We start from the raw sequence: 27,661 nt of genomic DNA on the forward strand, positions 1-27,661 counted from the left end.
TTAATTCCAACACAAGTAAGAGAACACTCTTACCCTCAGCTTGGAGTTGGATTAACTCTCAAGGGTGCAGCAGTCCCTTACCTCTGTCAAGCATCTTAGATGATGGATCCTTGGGATCACCCTGTGGAGTTGTGTTCTCTTGCCTGAGTGCATCACTCATTATAACAATCAATGCTAGCCAATGCACACATGTGCAGCAGTAATATTTCTCTCAATGTAATGCTGGGACCTCGGCCCTCAAGCATCAAACAGGCAGAAAAATAAACAATACACAATTGAGTTCATAGTGAATGTGATATAAGCCTCCAAAGTAATTCAATAAATACATAAGTAAATATGATTTTAAAAACTAGTCACAGCCAACAACCACTGAACATTTCACATCTTAAGGACAGCACATTCCTCAGAGGAGTGAACCACTCCACCACCGATCTCCAGAAACCGAGAAAACGGGTATGAAGAGACGATCCCAAAACCCCAAAGTACTAGAAAAACACACAATAGGTAAGTAAGACGACTTGTACAGACAAGAGGACTGAAAGTTGTTTAAATTCAACTACTTTAACCATCACCTTTGAGAGAATAAAAAAATCACAGTGTGATTGGCAAACTCCAGATAGTGAACACAAACACCAGCCTCAGGCCTGCCGTTTGCAGTCACTGTAAATGTAACCCTGATGCCATGGCAGTAAGGAAGATTTAGTTGATTTGGACTGCATGTACCAGAATGCATTGAAAGAAGTAGTGCAGGCAAGCAGGTAGTGGGCTTCCCTGCCCACATTTTAAATTTGCGAATAGCGCCGGGCAGGTGTCTGCCACAAGAACCAAGAGTGGATGTTAAAATCAATTAGGATTAAAAGGAAAGATGTGGACTGTGCATGCACAGACCTAAGTGTCTGTGATTTTGAGGACATCTGAGAGTAATTTATTGAAGTGCAGACACATTTATGTTTACAACAACACCCAAACAATGGATAACCCACACAACATCTTTCAGGATAAACATTTTGCCCTCATGTGCTCCATGGTGTTCGCTAAACTGCACTGTCAGTTTTCCCTGTGTTCACAGTTCTTTTAACTTTGCTTTTCATCTTCTTCTGTGGTAATGAAGTGGAGTAGTGACTTTTGGGTGGACGGGACTTGCTAACACCTCTCAGCACTGGCCTAGTAGGTCTCTGTGAATCACTGGAGTCTCTGGGTTCAGTAGTAGAGGAATATGCTTTTGAGCCAGAAGTTGCTGTGGTGAACCGTGACTGAGTCTGCACTTTTGAGCCCAATTTGGGCTCTGACGTGGAGTTCCTTTCTAGGTTGGAGGACGGCATGGTATCTGTTGCCATACGTGGCTCACTCCGGGTGGAAGGGTAGCGGCTCCCTTTGCTGCTGACCAGTGGTGCGGAACGATAGCCGGTGTTGGAAGCCTCGGCCTGGTACCAAGAGTTAAGGGGTGTGGCAGAGAAACGGTGAGGACTTCTGGGCTCCAGTGGTTGGGAGTCCAGCACCTTAGGATCCTGAGATAGCACTACAGAGGTGCGAGGTGTGACTGTCTCTACGGCTTTCTTGAAGGTCTTCAACACACGCTCACTCTTGTGCTTCTCTTTTTTCTGGCGGGATTCCTCTCTCCGCAAGCGCCGCCGCTGATCACGCATCATCTGTTTGCGAGTATCCACCAAGCCCCTAGAAATTCAATAGACAGAAAGGAAGAAGGGAAGGCAGGAGTGAAGTGGGAGGGTCAACAAGGACTTGACACCATATTCATATCATGAACAATAATATCACTGGCAGAGTATGCACATCCTCCACTTTATTGGGCAACTGCATTGCTTCAGTGTTTTCTAAGCTAGGTCCTATAAAGCATGTGGGTGAAGGAATCAGGAGAGCTCCTAAATAAGTACATATTCCAAACCCTGTGACAGGTAAGGGTCAGAGATATTAAGCTGAACTTACTTTTAAGAGCAGAAGTAGAAATTTAAAGTTTGAAAAGATGAGCATTCACTCGCTGATCATTCACATTTCGGACCAGCAGACACCATCATGCAAACAAGTAAAACTCACAAGGTGCGGCCTGAGGGCTCTGAGCTTTATTCTCTACACTGGCTTGAGCCTCCTCGTACAGTCCATCAAGTGTTTTGGTTGGCTATCTTTTTGGCTGGTGTCTGATTAGATGTCTCCTACTACGGCTGATCTTTGAAGGATCTAGTTTATAAAAAAAAATGAGGGAAACACAAGTTAGACAGTTGGTTTGGGTTTTCTGGATTAGACAGGGCTGCTTCCTCTTTGCTTCCGGCCTATGGAGGAGATGCTGAGACTTTCCACCTGTGAATTACTTCCACCATCCCTTGAGAACAGCACATATCCCGGCGCTCAAAACATTCCACAAGAGGGCACAGATAGAGGTGAGGGAGCAAAGGTGAAACTGCTTTGACACCCAAACCAGGATCTTAGCAACCCCAACAATAGCAATACCGCAAGGTTAGCGTTGAGCGAAGTCTCAGCATGACTGGAAGAAATCACTGGAAGCATTTCCTCTACAGAGCAATTCGGAAGGAGGACAAAATCCCTCCATTAGCTACTCCTTTGGGTCTAGCACAGGAATGTGATACGTGAGGTCAACTTGTAACCCACACAGTGGCGTCATGAACCCCCTACTTTAGCAGAGGGGAAGGAATGTAAATCATTTGGACTGCTGCTTACTGTTCCCCTGACTCTAATTGGAGACACAAGTCTCCAAATAGAAGCTCATAAACGCTGCTGAAAGAGAAATAGTATATTTGTTCTATGGGGTAGGGGTTTTGGGAACCAGTGGAAAAGAGAGAACAAAATGAAGGGAAGGAGATGGATGGATGCTGAGAAGGATGGGGAGAATGAAGGATGAAGAGATGGATGAATGGATAGATGGAAATTAGATTTAAACGAGGGATGGATGAGAGAAAGGTATGGGAGATGGACACAGAGATAAGTAATTGAGTGGAGAGAAGAATGGCTGGATGCAAAGGAGAAAAGGCTAGATAGATAAATGTAGAAAAGCAAGGGGAGAATGATGAATGGATGTGGTAAAGACAATGAGAAGAATTGATAGAAGAAAGGATGGAGAGATGGATAGACATAGAAAAAGGAAGGAAGACAGTTGAATGGGTGGGGCGATGGAAGGAAGGAGGACAGAAGACAGAAAAAGGATGGATTGAACAAGGGACAGATGAAAAAGACAAAGAAAGGTGAAGTGAAGAAAAGATGGATGTATATATTGAAGAAACAGAAAAGAAATTTAGAGTTGGCAGAAAGGAAACAAAAGAAAGATGGCAACCACCCTATCACCGCCACATTATAAATAAGTGCTGGGCTCTCTCACATTACTCGCTCTCTCTGTATTAATTCGAATATCATTTGAAGTGGAGGGTATATTATTTTTCTGTCTACTTCCTTGAACCCACCCCAGGAAAGGGGAGTTACATAAAAATCAACCTGATTGATAGCCAGATGAAGATAATCTGAAATTTCACTTGTGGGATAACACATGACATCTGATCAGCCATTTGGGCTGGTAGTCATCAAAAGAAGACAAAAAGGCTGAAGAACGGGGAGATGAAGAAGACTTAATAGTACGGAAACAAAAACACAGCTGAAAACCATAATTTTCAGGAAGGGAACATGGAAAAGACCATCCCAAAGATGGTGACTACAGACCAAAAGAGAAGAAAATAATGCAGGAAGAAAATACTATGCAACGAATTCCCACCCAAGAATACAAGAACATCTGAAGGCACATCATCATTAGTGTACACCCAACTGGACAACCCTTAAGACTCAAACCTGCAGGGAATACATGCAGTTGAACAAGTACCACTGATAAAATAACAACATTTTATTTACTAATTCAAACTGCACTGCCATTTTAAGCACTGTAAATAAAATGTGCTACTATTGCCCATTCGAATGGAATTATATTCGGGTTTTTACAATTGTGACCTTTAGATCCCCACACATCACAGCAAAGAGTGTAGAGTTCACTAAGCCACCATGCTGGCTATGATATCCTGTAGAATACAGAAAACACACCAAACTGAACAAAATAAACCTTTGGAATAGCAGCTGAAATGAAGTAGATCAACCTGCACAACAACCATTGAACATGAAAGATAGATAATATAAACTTGACTGAACAACCGCCAAGAAGATCTAACCTGCCGGGACTTACTATCCACTACTTACTATCCGCTACACACCGCAACCCCCATGGAATACTCAAACTGCAGAAAGAACATCCAACTGAACAATACCTTGTGAAAAGACAACATGCAGGGACAGCACTGTATAAGACACTCCTTTGACCCATGAACACAGCTTGCAGAAATTAAGATTTATCAAAAGTTACTAACAAGCTCTCAAACACTGAAAACATAAAGCTGGATCATGAATCACCTGCCCCTAAAAGCACAACCAGAGAAAACTCAAGGACAACTTTTGAAGACCGATCTATAAAATATATATCACTTTACAAGCACATCAAATGAAAAAAATAAATGGCAGTTATAACTTGGTACAGCAACACCAGAAGCAAGCCCAGTCCTCTTTACACAATCACTGCTCCTCATCATCCAGTAAACCTGTAAAGAAAAGCATGAAGAACAGCAGTGGGGAAACTTTACCGGTAATCTACAACCCCGGAGCCGTCTTTGTCAAGCCTCTGCACCAGTTCATCAATCTGGGACCGGTCCAAGGAGATGTTGGATTGTTGCTGCGGAGAGGAAGAAACCCATAAGCAGCCATTTCACACGTGACGATGGAAGCAACCATGGGGCATGCGAAGCGGGGAGGGGGACGTGAAAATGTGATTTGTTTGCTTCGTCCTAATACATTATCTCCTTGAATAAATGCAGGTTTCTATCAATCAGCTTTTCTGATGTACCTATTGGATTGCGGGCTCGAAATATTAGTTTTCTCTAATTCAAAAGCTATCCTAAAAAACTAAGAATTTCAAAACATGGTGCTGCTTTTTCAGTGGATGAACAATAACCTGTTTCTTAGTTAGCAAGGCTGTGAGTGTAAGATATGACGAATACAAATGTTGAAAAATAAGCAGTGTGGGACACACGACTTTGTGAACATCTGACTATACATAGCATTGTAGAACCTGGGAAATGTGTGCATTGCTAGCATTCTGGAAAGCGGACAAGAACTCTCACTATTGTAGCATTGTGAAAAACAGGAAAATACAGCTATTAGTAGGCCACTGTAGAAACTGAACACCATTGTGGGAACTAAACAGCTATGTGAATCAATGCAGCATTCTGAAAACTGTGCAGATTAGTGTGTCATAGTGGATTCAGAAAAATAAATGCATGGCTATGGCTTTTGGGAAACTGGACAAATATGTGCATTGTTGAAACATTTTGGAAATTGGGCAAATATGTGCAGCGTTGTGTTGTAGAAACGTGCAATTCCTTTCTACTAGGTACTGCTGAAAAAGCTGGCAATGTGTCTTGGAGGGTCTTTTGCAAACTGAGCAGGAATGTGATACTGTTGGTCTGTACTGGCACTGACAATAGAATGTGTTATATGTTTTGTACTAACTGGGGCGATTGCATTCAAAGCACTGGGAAAATTATAATCGGATACGTAGAACTATTAAATTATCCTGATGACAAAGCACACTTATGGGCTAATATTAGGGTGCTATGTTACTTACACCAGATGTACAAAGGGGTGTGCTGTAGACGTTTCTTCCAAATAGCAATTAATATATCGTTTTAATAGTGGTTTAAGACCAAAACAGCAGATGTAAAGCATTGAGACCAACAACCTGGGGAGGTAACCCATTTGCAAAAGGGAAGAGGTCCTCTTTGGACTCCTTCCCCTTTGTGAATGTAAAGAATTGTATATTGGGAAGGAGGCAGTCGGCCTGGGGACCACCGTCTATTCTCGTGCAAACTTTTAAAAAGTACAAATCATTTTTTTAAATGCAGTCCTGTTACCCTTAAGGAAAACGGTCTGAATTCAGAAAAAAAATACATGTAAAAAAGTAATCAGAGATATGGCGGCCTGCTGAGACTGTAAGGCACCATTCCAATGGTAGCCACCAAGTAGTGAATTGCAATTTACAACCTAACTCATGAATATTAATGAGGTAGGTCAGATCGTGATCCACTGCAATTGGTAATTTTGTGAAATGACCTACTAGTACAAAGGTCAGTTCGCAAAAATTCAAACTGGTCGCAAAAATATTGGTCAAAATTTGCAACCAGTATTTTGCAACCCGGATTTCATACATCTTTCCCCTTATTTCTGTTAGGTTCTGAAGTGAGATACTGTGACATTCATGGTTATTGACACTGATTCTGAGGGTCACTCGCTGGTCATAATGGGGTCCTGATGGACTTACTGGTGGTCACTAACATTGTTTTTTGGATACACTCTGATATGTTAAACATGTCTTTATATGCCATTCAAGTGCAACCCATTTTTTTTAATAATTATTGATGTTTTTGGCCAAATGCCCTTCTCAATGCCAACTTCTTGGACATCTGAGGCCCCGCCTGCGCCCAATTTGTAGCAGAATGCCTTCCAAATTTAAAAAGGACCTCTGCTCTGGTGGTTCATTCCTGATAAAAGCAGGTATCTGTTTTTATAAATTAACAAACAGTGACATTGACGTGTAGGTATTTTTCACCATTGCAAGGGGGGCATTCTTAATTTTCCTGGTCCGAGTCTGTCATGCTTTTCATGGTGGAACGGGCATGGAAACTCTGCCCCTTTTACTGTGAGGTCCAACTAGGACCATCAACCTGATGCAGTCTTGTGGGGGGACCGATTGCTAATGATTATTTACGAATACACAATCAGTGGTTCTCCAACCTTTAAATAGGGTGAATGAAGATCGGGTTTGTTCACCTGCAGATTTGCAGTAGGGCTCTCAATACATGAAAACTTACAGGAGGCCCTAATTTGCCATACAAATAGTTGCTGGAGGAAATCTCATTGCAAGTCTGTACTTAAACTATATACAGAAATGACAAAGTTACCCCACCCAGAGTGTTGTGATATGCACCATAAGCTATTCCTTTTCTTACAATTCCTGGAGGATCACTTACAATTTACATGTATCAGTGTCTTAAAATCCCGGACAGTTCTGGCTAAAGGACATTATATTTTGCCACAAGTATTCCTACAAAATAATCTGCAGATACTCTCAAATTTCTTTCAAATGTTACACTTTCAAACATCCCTGTACATGCGTGCCGAACAATCTACATTTTACCACTAACATCCCTACATTTTCTTTTTAAGTGATTATGACCATACAGCTTTAAGCTTGCCTTTAAACACTTCCCTCCTTTGTCCAACTTTGCTAAAAAATGTGTTATAAAATGCACTATCTGGCACAAATGTTGTTTTTAAATAAAAATCCACTTACAATAGAAAGTTTGTCTCAAAACCTCCTGAATAACAGTTTGCAAACGTGAGCCACTTTTCTTCTTGGCCATCGGGTCTATATTTTGTCTGAGGTTGACCTTGGTGACAGTAAAACTTCTCCTTTCATTCCAGTCAGTTTGTACCCACTTCATTCCCTGTTGGCAGAGAAATTAAGCCTAAGGTCCTCCCTCTCACTCACCTGCATGGCTCTCCGGAACTCTGAGACAGGGATGCGCATGGTCCCATCTTTATCCATGTTCCTGAAGAAATCCCATAGCCGCAGTTTTCGCTCATCCAGGTAGTTCTAAGGAATATAAAACATACATCATTGGCAGAGATAAAAGAATTAGACACAGGACCAGCACTGTATTCCACCCAATTATTATGGGCTTCTTGTGAAAAGAAGCACATTTCCAGTTGGGGATGGGGTTGGAGATGTAGGCAGATGGTGCATCACAGCCTTGCAGCTGGCCACTACGTTAGCAGCATTGTATCAGTGCTGGAGTGAAGGACATTGCTTTCCACCCAGAGTACCTAAAAGGAGGCTACAGAGGGTCCTTCTATGGCACAATCGGAGGAGGCCCTGGGTGTTGTCCACTTCAGCTTATGGAGACCAAAGGCTAGCAAGGCACACCTGCAAACCCTTATAAGAGGGGAAACAAAGACCCACCATCAGGGGCTGCATGGATCTCAGTAGTGGTTATAGCTTTTGGCTCAGCTCCTGAAATGTGAGGGGCGAAGGAAATCCAACAGAGGAAGAAATGAGGATCACTTTGGGAGATATAGCCTAGGGTGCAAGAGGTCTGCAAGAGATAAAGTGAGTGAAGTAGTGGGAAAGAGGTGCAACACAACAGAAATGAAGGGGGTCCACGGAGAAATTACAATGCTCATGGGGAGAGTGGGGCAATATTAAATACATTAGGGAGGGCAGGGACCCAGGGCAAAGGAGCAGTGATGGGTAGAGAGATAAGAAGCAAGAAAAGGATTACTGGAGCTGAGCACTAGCCTGGGGACTAGGCGTAGTCCCCCGGACTCATGCTATGCATGAAGGGAGAAGAGGAGCAGCAAGCCAAGACAACAAGCACAAGTTGGGGATGGACGGATGGGGCTCCTCCAAGCGCCACACAAAATAGAGAGGAAGTGTAACAATGGAAATACCCGATAATACGTTTGATGGGAGAGCTGGCACATGAGTTGAACTTGTTTTATCACTAACGAGGCGGTTAGTAATAGGACAGCTAAATCAACATAAAATCCTCTCCCAGAAATCAGCCCCATGAATGAAACGCTATTGATTTGTGTAAGTTCCACGCCAAATCTTTATTCTGTTTTACCCTCTAATATGTGCTCTTCAACTTCTGGACAGCTTGTCTCTATGGTGCTACCACGCTGCTCTAGCTCCCAATGCCCGGGGTCCACTAACTTTCAGCCCTTCGCCCAGCAGGACGTAGTCAGTGTCCCGAGGGGTGGGTGATGGACTGCAGAGCCCTGCTGCTACTTCATTACCAGGACAATATGAAATCGCCACACCCAGCACTTGGAGACAGCTGTTTTTTCCTTTTTCTTTCGGTGGTGTGTTTGATGTTCTTGTCAATCCCTTTGGTAGCTGCGGTAAGTGGATGTCGGGTATTCCAGAGCTTCACCGAATACATCTGCATCCCTTGCAAGTCACCTACTCGGTGAAGCAGACTGTCATTATGATGTAAAGTGTGATATGTTTTTACTTAGTTGAAAGTTTCCAGCATGGGCAGTCACCAATAGTCTTTTTCCGGCAGTTACAGGTAGTGTTACTCGTCGCATAGTGAGAGCCTGCTTTCCTCTTTTCTTCTTGCTAGACAATTTCTCAGACTCCCTTTTTGCTGATTCTTCAACTCCCTACGGGTGTATCAGTGGATTTTTAAGTTATCTCTATTGTGTTGACCTCTGTGACTCCACTCTTATTGATGCTCCTCTCTTTGGTGATACTCTTCCTTGTAGGCAGTGGTGTTCCAGCTAGGCAAGTGGGTGCATATCTCTCACCCCACCATGAGAGCTGCCTGACACGAGTAGTGCTGTGTGGAGTGCTCATTGATGCATACAGTACAATGGTCAGTGCTTGATTGGGTGGGTGGTCTCACTCTGCTTGTTATACAGTTTTCCTGGCAGTGGACATAAATTCTGCCAACATCCCTTTAGCTTTAGGCCACTGTGGGGTGATTTTTCAATGCACGAAGTTGAGGTGCACGGCATAGTTTGTGTATTGACATCTGTTGAAAGAGGGACCATAGTTGATCTTGGTGAAAATATCTTAACAGGTGCCAGGGTCACTGTGGTTGCTGTTGTCAGCATGTGTGTTTCACAAGCAACATGCTTGAGTATCCATCCATAGCACCCATCACATGTTTTCCTTATTGTACCAAGAAAAAGATGTCAAAGTCTACATTGTCCCATGGTCCATCCTGCAGTGCAGACATTTCCAGGGGTGAGGGCTGTCCTTTTTGGTCATTACATGACACTGGTAGCATTCTCCAGATGTGTCTGCTATGATCTTGTCAAGAATAGGAAACAACATGCTCTGTCACAGAGCTTCATTGGTAGGCAGAGTTCCTCAGATTCCTTCACGAGCAAGATCAGCAATTTGCTATCCCAGGTTTCTGAGAAGGACAATTCTTCTTCCCTGAAGCAGGATGTCACAAGTTGCCACTGACAGTTCAGCACTGATGTTTTTCAGTTGTGACTTTTCTTTGGTATCAATGTCTGATGGGAGACTGATAATGACTGATAATAAACCCTCCAATTTACTTCAGTCACCTTTGTGCCAGTCACTTGCATGATGGATCTGAGTGAAAATGAAGCCAATTTTGCTTGTTCCCTCAAAACGTCGAGATTTCCTCTGCACTGGAGTTCGTAATCTTTTGTGACATCAGCAGGTGTCATGTCCCAAAGTCTGCTAGTTTGTGTTTGTTTCCTGCCTTTTGAAAAATTACATACATGTATTCCTGAAGGTGAAGATAGCATATTTTAATACTGGGGAGGTGTCTTTGCTTTATGATTGCCATATTTGGTCAGCAAAGCCTGATGTTCTGTAACTATGCTGAATGGCTTGTCGATCTTTTAAAAGGTGGTAGTGCTCCGAGGCCCCAACAATGGCTATGCTCTCGTTTGTGTGGGCAATTTACTCTCTCCGTTTTGGTTAGCCGTCTGCTGGGAAAAGCCACTCTCTGATGCAACTTGTCTCCTTCCAAACAATCAAGTACAGCATAGACCGAGAGATGTTCAGCATGAATCCAATTTATTGTTGAAGTCTGATAACAGAAAACAACCAACACGTGTTTCGTCTTAAGAGAAGCTACTCTCTATGACTTCCTCAGGGCTGTAAAAGATATAATTATGACAAGTATTACATGAAAACACTCCAGGGCCGGGGACCACGGAAGCACCGCCAACAGGCTGGCGGTGCTTCCAGGGCCATTCTGACCGCGGCGGTAAAGCCGCGGTCAGAAAAGGGGAACTGGCGGTTTCCCGCCGGTTTTCCCCTGGCCCAGGGAATCCTCCATGGCGGCGCTGCTTGCAGCGCCGCCATGGGGATTCCGACCCCCTTCCCGCCAGCCTGTTTCTGGCGGTTTTCACCGCCAGAACCAGGCTGGCGGGAACAAGTGTCGTGGGGCCCCTGGGGGCCCCTGCACTGCCCATGCCACTGGCATGGGCAGTGCAGGGGCCCCCTAACAGGGCCTCATAAAGATTTTCACTGTCTGCTTAGCAGACAGTGAAAATCGCCACGGGTGCCACTGCACCCGTCGCACCCCTGCAACTCCGCCGGCTCCATTCGGAGCCGGCTTCCTCGTTGCAGGGGCTTTCCCGCTGGGCCGGCGGGCGCTCTTTTGGAGGGCGCCCACCGGCCCAGCGGGAAAGTTGGAATGGCCGCCGCGGTCATTCGGTAGTTACTGCTTGGCGGGCGGCGCCCGCCGCCCGCCAAGGTCTGAATGAGAGCCTCCGTGTCAGATCCTATAAATTGTGCATGAAGATTTTTGCATACAAGATATCTTTTGTGACTCATTCGCACAATCCCAACACTAATATTCAAGTGATCTTACGATAAGGACCAATGTGTAAACATCTAAAGTTGATTAGATGTAACATTCGTGAATATCATGCAAACAATGAAGCCACCTGCACGTTTTAGGTCATAATTATATCTTTTACAGCCCTGAGGAAGTCATAAAGAGTATCTTCTCTTAAGACGAAACACGTGTTGGCTGTTTTCTGTTATCAGACTTCAACAATAAATTGGATTCATGCTGAACATCTCTCGGTCTACGCTGTACTTGATTGCTTGGAAGAGGATCCTACCGTACATGAATATGGACTTCTGACTTTTACCAATTCACGAATGCCCTGATATTTGTTTATCATCCTTAGTCCTCTGCAAGCAAATGCAGTTAAAGGATGTTCTGCTATCCAGATCAAATCTTGCAATGTGTTTTTTTATTAGAACGTTGCAGTCTGGGCATTTTCGCCTTTTGTTGTATCAGTTTTACACCAAGAACAGACAGTCATCACTGCCTTGGAAGGACAAAGAAAAAAGGTCCTCTTATGAGTGACCCAGGGGTATGGGATGTTGCACAGGATATAGCATGGGATGCTGTGCAAAGGTGGGGTGAGTTGCTCTTTATATATCTGGAATTAAAGGAGAAGACCAATCCATCAACTCCACAAACAGATTCAAATGCTAGCAGGAGGTTACAGACACCCAGTGTCAACACAAGGGAGCAACCTTCTATCAGAGGAAGACAGTAAAGAAGAGTGGAGCTTGCTTGCCCCGTAGAATGGGCAGCATTAAATGGGGCTGTAGTCATCAGGCATGAATTATGTCACCTGAATATGTACAAGAACTGTGCTTGAGGTAACACTGGCACAGGAAGGTCAGCAGTTTAGGAGAACGCACACATGTGAGTGAGTCAGAGAAGTCCCCAGGTAGGCCAATCAACGCAAACAACATCAAAGATACAGATGAGTTGCTCTATTCTGAGTAGGAAGACTTTGAGCCTAGAAGAAGGTTGCCAGAGTGACAGGCCATGTCCGTGTTTACGTCACCTAAGAGAGACACAAAGTGGAAAACACCAGATGGCATGAGCTAGTAATCCCCAAAGGGGCAACAGCATGTAGCTAGACTTGAGGAAGGGTGCAAGGCAAATGAAGACTTCATCAAGAAGGGGTAACAAGAATATGTGGAGAGCAAGGACAGAGGAGACTATCCCTATCGAAACTCCTTGGGTGATTCAGATGAACGGCAGTTAAAAATGGCAAGTTATCCAAGCAACAAAAGGCTATATGACTAATAGCAGACAATGTGGGGCCTACAAGGTAGGTCATGGGGCCACTGAAGAAAGAAAGAGAACTTGCACGCGTCCTGTGAACAATGAGAAACACTAATAGCTTAGATGGGACTAGGAAGACTCGTAACTCCTACTTTTTTTGTGGGTTGTTTGTTTCTGGTATAATGCGAATTCTGGCCACTCATGGGGTGACCAGCTGACGTTCCGGCTAAACACGCAGAGGGAAGTAGGGATCTCCAAAGGACTCAGATAGGAGCAAAAATGGCTACATGTGACAAGCAGGGGATCATTATGAGTCCCTTTGTAATCCTGATTCAGGAAGAACCTCCGATTTCTCCCTAAATCATGATTTCAAGAATTGGGATTAAACGACTAGTAGCAAAACTTGTATAACCAATAATTTGCCCTTCACATTCGCCTTGAAAAAAACTGGTAAAATGTGAATGGGGAAAGCACCAGAAATGAGTCGGAAAACTGTGGAAATGGTGCTCAAACATGAATTTGAAAGAGCATCACTCTAAAATATTAACACCCATTTTTGAGAGGGCATCCAACACGCAATAAGTTGCACATCCTGCGTGAACAAAAATTACCTGGTGCAATGCTTCCGACCCGGCTACTTCATTAATTTTAATGAAGGCCATAGTCTGCCTTCCATCTCATGTCCTTCTGGTTCACCCTGACAATTTCAACCCTTGGATGGCCCGTACAGTATCGAAGACATTAAGAGCCTGATTGCTAATTAGTTGGTACATTTAGATCCTTGCGCAAATTGGAGTTTGCAAAGCGATCAGAATTAAGTTTCGAGTTCATTAACAAAGTGCATAGTTAATTAAAACCATTATACATAAGAGAGAAGCATTAAAACAACAAATAGCTCAAAATGTTTACATTGTTAGATCAACATAATATTCTAGTACCGCATGCTTACATGATAGGAGACATGATTAAAAGTTACAAAATGCGGAATTTAGCAATATCTAAAGAAAATTATCAATTATATTAAAGGAACTAATTCATTATATTTTTTTTAAAAAAGGTTCTTTGTACTGCCTAAAAGTAAGGTGGACACATTGGCCAATTAGTTTTGCTACCAAATAGAATTCCCTAGTGTTATCTGGCAAAAGTTTAAAAAGGTGGACACAGGTGGAGGTTTGTCACCAGTGTTCCAGTGACACCAGCGAAGGTGTTAATCGAGGTACAGCTGTATGCATTACTTTTATGCTTACTCTCACCCCTATAAGCCTTTATTTTTGTCTCAAATAATTGTACAGATTTAACTACTCGTATGTTCAGTGGGGTGTGAACTGGGTTGAGATCTTGGATTAGGGCTTGTCTGCAAGTTCTTATCCTGGCTTGGATAAAAGCCCCCCCCCCCCCCCCAGTACTTTTCTTCTTTCGAGAAATAAGGCCGGACCAACACAGACAGCATGCACCATCGTCTGCTTTCCCGTGCCTCAGTGCCTGCACTCTTCTGCTATTCTTTACTGGGTGGGCGGGTCCAAAGTTGGCTGAACCCGAAGACGCAACTGTATGACTGCTAGCTTTATGTGGAGTGGGTATCCATGATCAAAGTATGGCTGGGGTTTTAAAATCTTGTAGGAGTTGATAACTTGACAGGCATAAGCTCCGTTTGCGAGAGTTGCTTTGTCATCTTGCAGAGAGAGTGATTTAGTCATCCGGGTAAGATTTTTTTGAATTCTTTGGGTAAGACCTGAAGATTCCATAGGTTTCTGGGGTGCGGAGATTGTACTGCATCTTCAAGTAAGTAGCTCAGTGTGGACTTCGAGTTCTTATTGTTTATTTACAGCTAGTCAGAAACCGTGGCCCATCTTTAAAAAGGCACTTTTTATGGCCCAGGCGTGTTTTAAAAGGCTTAAGTCTAGGCGCAATTGGGCATTTGAAGTGTAACATGGAACTTGGAGTCGGGCAGATCGTGGCAGACAGTAGATTTAGAAGTATTGCCACTTTGCCTGCTATAATTTCACAACCTTATACTATTGTTGGTAAACATTTTGCTGCCATGACTTTGTATAGGGGCCCCAGTAGAGGTTCATGCAAAGTTTTTGAGAGCAACCTAAATTCTGATGTGAGGGAGGCAGCTTTTGATTTAAAGGCATCCAAATGAGGGATAATGGAGACTCTGGAGTCAAAAACCACTCCAAGGTATTTATACTGCGTATCACATGCAAGTCAAAGACCATCAATGATCCAAGCACCACGTGCTCTTAATCTCTTACCAAATTAGACCACTTGGTTTTAATTAGGTTAATTTCTAATTTATTCTGCTGTGTGTAAGTAAAGAGACTATTTAAATGGTGCTGTAGCCCTGCAGGAGCCAAACTCAATGGGAGAAGGTCCTGAGCATTTAGGATGTGTGGAAGCAGTGGGCTGGGGCAGAGCTCATAGAGTTCCACTCTGTGGAATTCCACAGAATTGATTTAAAACTCTGTGGAATTCAGCAGAGGCGGAGTTCCGTAACTGGTACAGTGGCACCCTGTCATGAATGCACCCGATTTCGGAAGCGCTAAGGAGGGTTGACCCTGCTTAGTGCTTCCAAGATCGGGTGCATTTAGGACACAGCGGTAGGCAGTGAAAGCTGCTGTTTCAGGCCTCTTGTGCACCAGCCTGCCCCGTGTGCACTGCACATGAGGCAGGCTGCTGCACAAGAGGCCTGAAACGGCAGCATTCGATGCCTACGGTCCAGACCTGAAATCAGGCCACAGCCATAGTGTAGGAAGTTGGCTCAGTATGCACTATTTCAAAGTAAGGAATAGTATGCACAGAGTCCAAGGGTTCCCCTTAGAGGTAAGATAGTGGCAAAAAGAGATAATACTAATGCTCTATTTTGTGGTAGTGTGGTCGAGCAGTAGGCTTATCAAAGGAGTAGTGTTAAGCATTTGTTGTACACACACAGGCAATAAATGAGGAACACACACTGAGACAATTCCAGGCCAATAGGTTTTTGTATAGAAAAATATATTTTCTTAGTTTATTTTAAGAACCACAGGTTCAAATTCTACATGTAATACTTTGCATGAAAGGTATTGCAGGTAAGTACTTTAGGAACTTTGAATAATCACAATAGCATATATACTTTTCATATAAAACACATATAGCTACTTTAAAACTAGACACTGCAATTTTCACAGTTCCTAGGGGAGGTAAATAATTGTTAGTTCTTGCAGGTAAGTAAACCACCTACGGGGTTCAAGTTTGGGTCCAAGGTAGCCCACCGTTGGGGGTTCAGAGCAATCCCAAAGTTACCACACCAGCAGCTCAGGGCCGGTCAGGTGCAGAGTTCAAGGTGGTGCCCAAAACACATAGGCTTCAATGGAGAAGGGCGGTGCCCCGGTTCCAGTCTGCCAGCAGGTAAGTACCCGCGTCTTCGGAGGGCAGACCAGGGGGGTTTTGTAGAGCACCGGGGGGGACACAAATTAGCACAGAAAGTACACCCTCAGCAGCACGGGGGCGGCCGGGTGCAGTGTGCAAACACACATCGGGTTTTCAATTGGAATCAATGGGAGACCAAGGGGTCTCTTCAGCGATGCAGGCAGGCAAGGGGGGGGGCTCCTCGGGGTAGCCACCACCTGGGCAAGGGAGAGGGCCTCCTGGGGGTCACTCTTGCACTGGAGTTCTGATCCTTCAGGTCCTGGGGGCTGCGGGTGCAGGGTCTTTTCCAGGCGTCGGGATCTGAGAGTCAGGCAGTCGCGGTCAGGGGGAGCCTCGGGATTCCCTCTGCAGGCGTCGCTGTGGGGGCTCAGGGGGGACAACTTTGGTTACTCACAGTCTCGGAGTCGCTGGAGGGTCCTCCCTGAAGTGTTGTTTCTCCACCAGTCGAGTCGGGGTCGCCGGGTGCAGGGTTGCAAGTCTCACGCTTCTGGCGGGAAACACAGTTGTCTTTAAGTTGCTCCTTTGCAAACAAAGTTGCAGTCTTGGGTGAACAGGGCCGCTGTTCTCGGGAGTTTCTTGGTCCTTTTACAGCAGGGCAGTCCTCTGAGGATTCAGAGGTCGCTGGTCCTGGGGAAAGCGTCGCTGGAGCAGTTTTCTTCCGAAGCAGGGAGACAGGCCGGTAGAGCTAGGGCCAAAGCAGTTGGTGTCTCCGTCTTCTCTGCAGGGTTTTTCAGCTCAGCAGTCCTCTTCTTCTTAGGTTGCAGGAATCTGAGTTCCTAGGTTCTGGGGAGCCCCTAAATACTGAATTTAGGGGTGTGTTTAGGTCTGGGAGGGCAGTAGCCAATGGCTACTGTCCTTGAGGGTGGCTACACCCTCTTTGTGCCTCCTCCCTGAGGGGAGGGGGGCACATCCCTAATCCTATTGGGGGAATCCTCCATCTGCAAGATGGAGGATTTCTAAAAGTCAGAGTCACCTCAGCTCAGGACACCTTAGGGACTGTCCTGACTGGCCAGTGACTCCTCCTTGTTTTTCTCATTATCTCTCCTGGACTTGCCGCCAAAAGTGGGGACTGTGTCCAGGGGGCGGGCATCTCCACTAGCTGGAGTGCCCTGGGGCTTTGTAACACGAAGCCTGAGCCTTTGAGGCTCACTGCTAGGTGTTACAGTTCCTGCAGGGGGGAGGTGTGAAGCACCTCCACCCAGAGCAGGCTTTTGTTTCTGTCCCCAGAGAGCACAAAGGCCCTCACCACATGGGGTAAGAAACTCGTCTCTCAGCAGCAGGCTGGCACAGACCAGTCAGTCCTGTACTGAACAATTGGGTAAAATACAGGGGGCATCTCTGAGATGCACTCTGTGTGCATTTTTTAATAAATCCAACACTGGCATCAGTGTGGGTTTATTATTCTGAGAAGTTTGATACTAAACTTCCCAGTATTCAGTGTAGCCATTATGGAGCTGTGGCGTTCGTTTTTGACAGACTCCCAGACCATATACTCTTATGGCTACCCTGCACTTACAATGTCTAAGGTTTTGCTTAGACACTGTAGGGGCATAGTGCTCATTCACCTATGCCCTCACCTGTGGTATACTGCACCCTGCCTTAGGGCTGTAAGGCCTGCTAGAGGGGTGACTTACCTATGCCACAGTCAGTGTAAGGTTGGCATGGCACCCTGAGGGGAGTGCCATGTCGACTTAGTCATTTTATCCCCACTAGCACACACAAGCAGGCAAGCAGTGTGTCTGTGCTGAGTGAGGGGTCCCCAGGGTGGCATAAGATATGCTGCAGCCCTTAGAGACCTTCCCTGGCATCAGGGCCCTTGGTACCAGGGGTACCAGTTACAGGGGACTTACCTGGATGCCAGGGTGTGCCAATTGTGGAAACAATGGTACATTTTAGGTGAAAGAACACTGGTGCTGGGGCCTGGTTAGCAGGGTCCCAGCACACTTCTCAGTCAAGTCAGCATCAGTATCAGGCAAAAAGTGGGGGGTAACTGCAACAGGGAGCCATTTCTTTACACAAGCCCCCACCAGCCCACAGGCCAGGAGACTCAGCCAAAGCTGGGCGTGTCTTCCTAGTCTGTCAGGCGAGGAAGAGTAGAGGAAATAGGCTGGTTTGTTGCAGGCCTACTCTGGCTTACATCCTCCTGTTCAGGTCATTCCCTCTGGGGAACTGACCCACTTCCACAGTGATAGGACCTAGTCTGAATTGCCTCGTGTCTGTGTCTTTAATGTCTCCACCCATTCTCTCTATTTTGGGGTTAGAGGTATCCACCTCTGCTAATCTTATCTTAGCCAGGGTCACCCTTAGCTTACCCAAAGAGGTTACCCAGAGCTGGAGTAACCCCACCATGACCAACAGGGTCAGGGGGCCTAACTTGCTATTTGGCATGGGGTCAGACCACCATGCCAAGGATAGTGCAGCCATAAAGGCTAACACCCAGCAGAGGCCACTGACAGCTGTCAGTGCCCAGAACCACACCTTTAGCTCTTCACCTGTAAGGGAAGGGGCTAAGTTACAGGCTTCTTTGGGTTCAGGGTGCCTGTCTGCTGTATTAGAGTGGGGGGTTACCACATCTTGTACTAAACACCCTTCTTCCACTCTTTCTTCTGTTAGCTGAGGAGCCACCCACTCAGGCTTAACAGTTGCCTAACTAGCCAGGACTTCTTGTGGGTCAGGTTGGACGTTACCAGTGCCACTTGTGGAGTTCTCCCCTACTGGAGCAGAATCTCCTTGGCTTGCTGGAACCTTGGCTAAAGGTTGTCCACCCTTCCTACACTGTTTTCTTTTCTTTTTCTTCTGGGGCCTACTTGCAGTTACTGCAGAGGCAGCACCTCCAGAATCCTTGGGAGAGGACTGGCACTGGACCAGTTCCTCTCTTGGGCTCTGACTAACCTCTGGGTAGTCATTTCCAAGGAGACAATCAAGGGGGAGATCTGTACTGACTACCACCCTTCTCCAGCTAAAAGTCCCACCCACTTCTGTGGGCACAAAAGCCACAGGCTTATCAGTGACCCTGTCTGGGCTAACTCTTACTCTGGCAGTCTCACCTGGGATGTACTGGTTTGAGAACACCAGCCTGTCATGCACAATAGTGTGACTGGCACAAGTGTCTCTCAGGGCAGTGGCTGGGATTCCATTCACCAGTAGGTGTTGGAAGTGTCTACTTCCCTCTGGAATCTCCAACTCACCTGTTGGGCCCTTTTTCCAGTTGAAGGCTATGAAGACCTCCTCATCTGAGGAGTCATCCCCAATGGCTATACTGGTCACCCCTGTGAGTTTGCTAGGGGGTTTGTTTTTGGGCCAAGAAGTGTCCTTGGTGTGGTGCCCTGTCTGTCTACAGTTCTGGCACCATGCCTTAGTGGCATCCCAGTTCTTACCCTGGTACCCACCTTTGTTTTGGGTTGTGTCTTGGGGCCCACCCACCTGGTCTGGTTTTTGGGGGCCTACAGAGGACTCTTTTTCTTGATTTCTAGTGTCACCCACTTTCTCCTGGGGAGGCTTTGTAACCCCTTTCTTTTGGTCACCCCCAGTGGAAGTTTTGGTTACCCTAGTCTTGACCCAGTGGTCTGCCTTCTTTCCCAATTCTTGGGGAGAAATTGGACCTAGGTCTACCAGATACTGATGCAACTTTTCATTGAAGCAGTTACTTAAAATGTGTTCTTTCATAAACAAATTATAAAGCCCAACATAGTCATGCACTTCATTTCCAGTTACCCAACCATCCAGTGTTTTCACTGAGTAGTCTACAAAATCAACCCAGGTCTGGCTCGAGGATTTTTGAGCCCCCTTGAATCTAATTCTATACTCCTCAGTGGAGAATCCAAAGCCCTCAATCAGGGTTCCCTTCATGAGGTCATAAGATTCTGCATCTTTTCCAGAGAGTGTGAGGAGTCTATCCCTACACTTTCCAGTGAACATTTCCCAAAGGAGAGCACCCCAGTGAGATTTGCTTACTTTTCTGGTTACACAAGCCCTCTCAAAAGCTGTGAACCATTTGGTGATGTCATCACCATCTTCATATTTAGTTACAATCCCTTTAGGGATTTTCAACATGTCAGGAGAATCTCTGACCCTATTTATGTTGCTGCCACCATTGATGGGACCTAGGCCCATCTCTTGTCTTTCCCTTTCTATGGCTAGGATCTGTCTTTCCAAAGCCAATCTTTTGGCCATCTTGGCTAGCAGGAGGTCCTCTTCACTGAGGCTATCCTCAGTGATTTCAGAGGCGCTGGCCCCTCCTGTGAGGGAAGCAGCATCTCTGACTATCACAGTTGGAATCAGGGATTGAGGGTCCCTGGGTTCCCTAGTTAGGACTGGAAGGTGGGAATTCTCCTCCATGTCACTAACATCATCCTCTGGGTTGTCATCCTCAGAGGGGTTGGCTTTTTTAAACTCTGCCAAAAGCTCCTGGAGCTGTTGTTTGGAGGGTCTTGAGCCAATTGTGATTTTCTTTATTTTGCAGAGTGACCTTAGCTCCCTCATCTTAAGATGGAGGTAAGGTGTGAGGTCAAGTTCCTCCACATTCACATCTGCACCAGGCATTATGTTTCTAAAAGTTGGAATACTTTTTAACAATCTAAAACTAGTTCTAGAATCTAATTCAAACTTTCACAAAACTTTTAAACTCTAAAAGAAATGCTAAACAGGGACTAACACAAGGCCCTAGCAGGACTTTTAAGAATTTTGAAAAATAGTTCAAATTGCAAAAATTAATTTCTAATGACAATTTATGGAATTTGTCGTGTGATCAGGTATTGGCTAAGTAGTCCAGCAAATGCAAAGTCTTTTATCCCACCGCTGCCACCAATGTAGGAAGTTGGCTCTGTATGCACTATTTCAAAGTAAGGAATAGTATGCACAGAGTCCAAGGGTTCCCCTTAGAGGTAAGATAGTGGCAAAAAGAGATAATACTAATGCTCTATTTTGTGGTAGTGTGGTCGAGCAGTAGGCTTATCAAAGGAGTAGTGTTAAGCATTTGTTGTACACACACAGGCAATAAATGAGGAACACACACTGAGACAATTCCAGGCCAATAGGTTTTTGTATAGAAAAATATATTTTCTTAGTTTATTTTAAGAACCACAGGTTCAAATTCTACATGTAATACTTTGCATGAAAGGTATTGCAGGTAAGTACTTTAGGAACTTTGAATAATCATAATAGCATATATACTTTTCAAATAAAACACATATAGCTATTTCTAAACTAGACACTGCAATTTTCACAGTTCCTAGGGGAGGTAAATAATTGTTAGTTCTTGCAGGTAAGTAAACCACCTACTGGGTTCAAGTTTGGGTCCAAGGTAGCCCACCGTTGGGGGTTCAGAGCAATCCCAAAGTTACCACACCAGCAGCTCAGGGCCGGTCAGGTACAGAGTTCAAGGTGGTGCCCAAAACACATAGGCTTCAATGGAGAAGGGCGGTGCCCCGGTTCCAGTCTGCCAGCAGGTAAGTACCCGCGTCTTCGGAGGGCAGACCAGGGGGGTTTTGTAGGGCACCGGGGGGGACACAAGTTAGCACAGAAAGTACACCCTCAGCAGCACGGGGGCGGCCGGGTGCAGTGTGCAAACACACGTCGGGCTTTCAATTACAATCAATGGGAGACCAAGGGGTCTCTTCAGCGATGCAGGCAGGCAAGGGGGGGGGCTCCTCGGGGTAGCCACCACCTGGCCAAGGGAGAGGGCCTCCTGGGGGTCACTCCTGCACTGGAGTTCTGATCCTTCAGGTCCTGGGGGCTGCGGGTGCAGGGTCTTTTCCAGGCGTCGGGATCTGAGAGTCAGGCAGTCGCGGTCAGGGGGAGCCTCGGGATTCCCTCTGCAGGCGTCGCTGTGGGGGCTCAGGGGGGACAACTTTGGTTACTCACAGTCTCGGAGTCGCTGGAGGGTCCTCCCTGAAGTGTTGTTTCTCCACCAGTCGAGTCGGGGTCACCGGGTGCAGGGTTGCAAGTCTCACGCTTCTGGCGGGAAACGCAGTTGTCTTTAAGTTGCTCCTTTGGAAACAAAGTTTCAGTCTTGGGTGAACAGGGCCGCTGTTCTCAGGAGTTTCTTGATCCTTTTAGAGCAGGGCAGTCCTCTGAGGATTCAGAGGTCGCTGGTCCTGGGGAAAGCATCGCTGGAGCAGTTTTCTTCCGAAGCGGGGAGACAGGCCGGTAGAGCTGGGGCCAAAGCAGTTGGTGTCTCCGTCTTCTCTGCAGGGTTTTTCAGCTCAGCAGTCCTCTTCTTCTTAGGTTGCAGGAATCTGAGTTCCTAGGTTCTGGGGAGCCCCTAAATACTGAATTTAGGGGTGTGTTTAGGTCTGGGAGGGCAGTAGCCAATGGCTACTGTCCTTGAGGGTGGCTACACCCTCTTTGTGCCTCCTCCCTGAGGGGAAGGGGGCACATCCCTAATCCTATTGGGGGAATCCTCCATCTGCAAGATGGAGGATTTCTAAAAGTCAGAGTCACCTCAGCTCAGGACACCTTAGGGGCTGTCCTGACTGGCCAGTGACTCCTCCTTGTTTTTCTCATTATCTCTCCTGGACTTGCCGCCAAAAGTGGGGGCTGTGTCCAGGGGGAGGGCATCTCCACTAGCTGGAGTGCCCTGGGGCTTTGTAACACGAAGCCTGACCCTTTGAGGCTCACTGCTAGGTGTTACAGTTCCTGCAGGGGGAGGTGTGAAGCACCTCCACCCAGAGCAGGCTTTTGTTTCTGTCCCCAGAGAGCACAAAGGCCCTCACCACATGGGGTAAGAAACTCGTCTCTCAGCAGCAGGCTGGCACAGACCAGTCAGTCCTGTACTGAACAATTGGGTAAAATACAGGGGGCATCTCTGAGATGCACCCTGTGTGCATTTTTCAATAAATCCAACACTGGCATCAGTGTGGGTTTATTATTCTGAGAAGTTTGATACTAAACTTCCCAGTATTCAGTGTAGCCATTATGGAGCTGTGGCGTTCGTTTTTGACAGACTCCCAGACCATATACTCTTATGGCTACCCTGCACTTACAATGTCTAAGGTTTTGCTTAGACACTGTAGGGGCATAGTGCTCATGCACCTATGCCCTCATCTGTGGTATACTGCACCCTGCCTTAGGGCTGTAAGGCCTGCTAGAGGGGTGACTTACCTATGCCACAGTCAGTGTAAGGTTGGCATGGCACCCTGAGGGGAGTGCCATGTCGACTTAGTCATTTTATCCCCACTAGCACACACAAGCTGGCAAGCAGTGTGTCTGTGCTGAGTGAGGACTGTAATTCCAGTGCAGCACTCTTTCCTTATTTCACTAAATCATGTCGGAGCTATCCTTTTTAAGTTTACAATAATCTCGATTTAATGTTCCCTTTGTTAAAATAAGTTGTTTGGATATTGATGGAGCATTTTTCCTTTTGATGGTAACAAGGTGCACTAGTACTTAATTTGTAAAAAAATAAATAAGTGCCAGGGCCCTTGCCAGAAGATCGCTGCAGCTGGGACCACCCAGTGCCTCTGTCAGTGCTACTAAAAACCATTCACACTTTTTCTACATTAAAAATGACTAACACCGGCCACCCAGGCAATTCTTATATCTTTGGGTGGTATTAGTCATTTTAATGTATATAGAATGAGTAAACAACTGTTGTAGTGTTTATCACAAAATTAGACAAGCAGCACCACCATGTTGCTGGCTATCATAAGTCCTGGTGTTGAAAATTAAGTATCAGTGCCGAGCACCGGAAACCACTGGCTCAAATTAAGCACTGAGGTGCGCAGAAGTCTCATTCTTGCAGAACTTTCTTAGCAGTGTTTCACAATATTGTCCTCACATGGTGCTCACATTGTGTGCAGCAAACAACTGCTCATCCAAAAGCTCTATGTGATTTTGCTCAAATTTGACCTAGAGCTTTCCTTACCACCTTAATCTTTTCACATTTTCAGAATTGGTGTTTGAAATTAAAATGTTGGCTGTTGAATGTATGCATGGATGAAGATTTAGCGTTATTGTTTGTGAGTTGTGATCACTGTCCTCAGGCTCTTCTATGTGAAAACTGGCAATATATTTGAAGAGAGATAGAGAGGTGGTTGAGTAATCTACTGTGGTGCTCGAAGTTTGTGAAATATGTGTCCACGATGGGGCTTTGTCCCCTGTGAACCTTCTGTTCAAGAAATGGAGGCCAGAGCTTGCGAATAGGGATGCAAACTTGAAGCCCTAGGAATCTTTTCTTATTGATGCCGATACTGTCTGTTCTGGAATATTCCAAACTATGTTTTGGGCTGTTATGTTCTAATCGTGTGCTTGCGGATTAAACAACTTTAATTTGAAGTCCCCAGGGATTATTATATAAAAACCATTGTGCTCTGTCTTTAAGTAATTGGTTGTTGCTTGTAGGCCAGGTGTCTCCAACCAGTTGATCACAAGCTAACAGTAGCTTCCAGACACCTTCAGAGTAGCTCATGGCCCTGAGTTCATTTTTATATAAGCATAGGCGCACATTTTCCTTTTAAACTTAGGGGAAGGCTGTGCTTCTTTTGCATTATTATCATCAGGCTGCAGATAGCAGGGCCTGATAATGGGCAGTGCTCAGTTTGATTAACAACTGAGGCATTTAACTCTTAAATAAAAGTCATTGTCAACTCATTATTGGAGGGTGAGAACAAAATGATGTTTCTGAATGCTGTTAAATGGGAGAAAAATAAAATTAAACGTTACTTTATTGATTACATTAGCTCTTCATTTTAATTTTCTGCCATTTTAAAGTGTCATGTTTACAAACAACAGGCCTCTTGCTCCCAGAGGCCAGTTGAAACTGTACCTTTTGTACGGTCTCAAAAATACAGTATTTCTTTTAAATGGGAGAAAGTTAAAGTGGCGAAAAATGTTCCACATTTGTAACATTTTTGCAGAACATTTTTCTGGATTTTACATTTCTTCCATTTAAAAATATGTTTGTGTTATACATGTAATGGAGCCGCATATGGTGAAAGTTATGTCCTGTGCCACAGGCACATACAACACCCATATGCATATATCCGATTCATAAGCACACATGTTCATATATCCTCCAAGACCGCACTCTCACTGACACACATGGCAGCCGTCATAGGGCACATAGTCAAAGTATTTTGTTCAAACCATAGTTTCTGGCTCTATGGACAGTAGGCTTAAAGTCACTGAAACTGCCCGTTGGGATGTCTGATAACAATGCCCAAGCTGTTTAGCCTTCATTAGCTCACTATGATTTTCACTAATCAATAGTTGCTTTCACTACAGAAAAGGTTGGAGGCCCCTGTTCTAGGCACTTTACCCAAAATGCCTTTGCTCTGGAGTATGGTTGACTCATACCTTGAGTAGCCTGAATAGTTGCTTAGACCAGTGAGTCCAGTTCTCAACTTTGACAGCCTGAAGCCAGTTCTCTGGAAGGTTTAATTGCTCTGCCTTTTTTCTGCGGTGTGCTGAGATGTATATTGCAAGGCCCCCTTTGGGTTGATCTTTGGAGCTTGTTGCATTTAAGGTGCCTTATCAGGGACAACTACTGCACAACCTCTGGGTTAAATGCCCTTTAGATAAAGCCAGATTCTTTTCATGAGCAGATGTATATTGGTGATGGAGGTGGGTTGAATCTAATGGTGACCGCTCAGTGTTTTCAGCTGGTGTGTTCTCACCCTCTATTCATAAGTCCCTGTTTCCTACTAGGGCTGAGGGGAGCCGTGACCAGTCATTTGAAAGGATGGTGAAAGAGGGTAGTGGAAGGACACAATCGTTCCTTTGTGGTCCTAATAAATATTGAACCATAGCCCCATATCTTGCTTGTTCCTTTTAGCTCCTTAGTTTGTTACCAATGACATTCCTCAAGATTCAGAATGGGCAGGAAGGGTGGACATCTTTGCTGATTGAGAGATTTGAGTAACTGTTCTCTGTATTTTTCGGTTGCCGGTCAGAATGCGCCCCTTTGTTGTTAGTGGTGAGTGCAGAGAATACCCTGGTGGAATCTGAACTAACGGTTGAGGAGTGTTGTTGCTAAAATGGATGAAGAACGGCTGACCGAGTAGGGTGTGATCCTAATACCCCAATCACAGAATTTATCTTTTTCTCTGAGCACTCTTAAAGCAAGTTCTGAAGTTGGAAATGGTATCAGGGTGGGCTCGGCCACTTGTGCCTCTTGCTTGAAGAATGCTATTGATAAGCTGTCTGAAGAGTTGACGCTTTCTAAGCACTTATACTCAAATAACCATATGAGGCTGAGTTTAAGACATCACGTGGCCCCTTAGAGGAGAACTGCAAAACAAACAGTAGCTTGTCTATTGACTAGTGGTGGAGGATCAGCTTCTGAAGGAGGAGTATTGAATTTGTCGATCTGTTATTATCTGTGTAGGTTGGTTTTGGTCAACTAGTATACTTCTGAGTTGGTATGCCCTTCATCAAAATGAGTCTGCAATAGTATAATGTCTTGATGGATAGGTTGGTATGACCATGCGGTCAGTTCCTTTAGGGAGAACAATGGATTTGCTTTCTAAGTGCAGTTGATCACCTCCGCAAATTTCACCTATCTGATATTTTTGCAAAAATTACCTGCCAAAAAATATCGCGAAACAATTTTTAAAAAAAGGAGAATACAAGGATTTTAGTGTGAAAAATACTGCATGTTATAACTCATTCCCTGGGCTTAAATCATAATATGAGGTTTTAACCCCAACCAGGAGATACCTCACCATGAGGTGATGGTATTTACCAGATGTGGTAAATATCCTGAGGTTTTGTAAAACTTGGGACAGGGCCCCAAGAGCATATTAGATATGGGGTTTCAAGAGTAGGACTTGGTCAGAGTAAGTGTTGTGCTACTTGATTAAATTCCCATTCGCGGATATGGTAGGGGTGGGCCACCCCTTATGGGCGTCAAGGCTCTGCCCTTTCTTCTGTATGTCCCTTTTATTCTAAAACAGGAATAGTGAATAATAAATACATGTAATCTCTGCTTTTATCAAGGGGAAGGCAGTAGTCTCAGACAGTGAAATCTCTGTAATGGCCGACCCATACACAGGAAGCACCAGCTAGAGGCAGATTGTTCAGTACTGGTGGTATCCCAGCCCTGGCTTCAGAGCCCGCCACGCAGCAGTACCTCCCTCTGCGTGATGCACTGCAGCATCACTGATAAAAGTAGCCACAGGCGCTTTAGGCTTCAGACTTGCACAGCACGGGGCTACACGTCCATCAGTCAATCTCCCTGCCCTCTCCAATCTCCTCAGAGGGTGGAGCTGCGTCAAAGAGCCTCACTGACCCCAACCCACCTCGTGACAAGTTCGGAGAAGGAGGGGTGAAAATGCAACAGGCTGCAGGGCTGCTAGGTTAAATCTGGAGCAGGAGCAGTGCATCAGCACAGGATATGCACTGTGCAGGCTCCAGCTTTCAGTTTCCAGTGTCAGTGCTCAAGGCAGTACTGAGCTATATGCCTGCTCTTTGGATCAAAGCAGAGCTACGAAACTAAAGGGGACTAACACAGGTACCTGAGGGTATGCAACAGAACAATGCTTGCAAATCTTATCCGTAAGACTGCAGGTGAGAGTAGGTGTATGTGTATACGTCAGCAGGTTTGTATA

General features: G+C 45.3%; 1 protein-coding gene across 1 annotated transcript in view; it reads right to left on the bottom strand.

Moving 5' to 3' along the window:
* Positions 1–693: 693 nt before the first annotated feature.
* LRRC74A (leucine rich repeat containing 74A) overlaps positions 694–27,661 on the bottom strand; it is a 138,811-nt gene continuing 111,843 nt past the window's right edge. Inside the window, exons 11-13 of the mRNA XM_069206009.1 lie at positions 7,607–7,711; positions 4,644–4,732; positions 694–1,674 (exon numbers count right to left, since the gene is read on the bottom strand). Of these exons, the coding sequence (XP_069062110.1) occupies positions 1,035–1,674; positions 4,644–4,732; positions 7,607–7,711 (834 nt within the window). The 3' untranslated portion in view covers positions 694–1,034. The remainder of the gene's footprint in view (positions 1,675–4,643; positions 4,733–7,606; positions 7,712–27,661) is intronic.

Source organism: Pleurodeles waltl, chromosome 9, assembly GCF_031143425.1.
Source record: "Pleurodeles waltl isolate 20211129_DDA chromosome 9, aPleWal1.hap1.20221129, whole genome shotgun sequence".
In the NCBI taxonomy this organism is placed as follows: Eukaryota; Metazoa; Chordata; class Amphibia; order Caudata; family Salamandridae; genus Pleurodeles; species Pleurodeles waltl.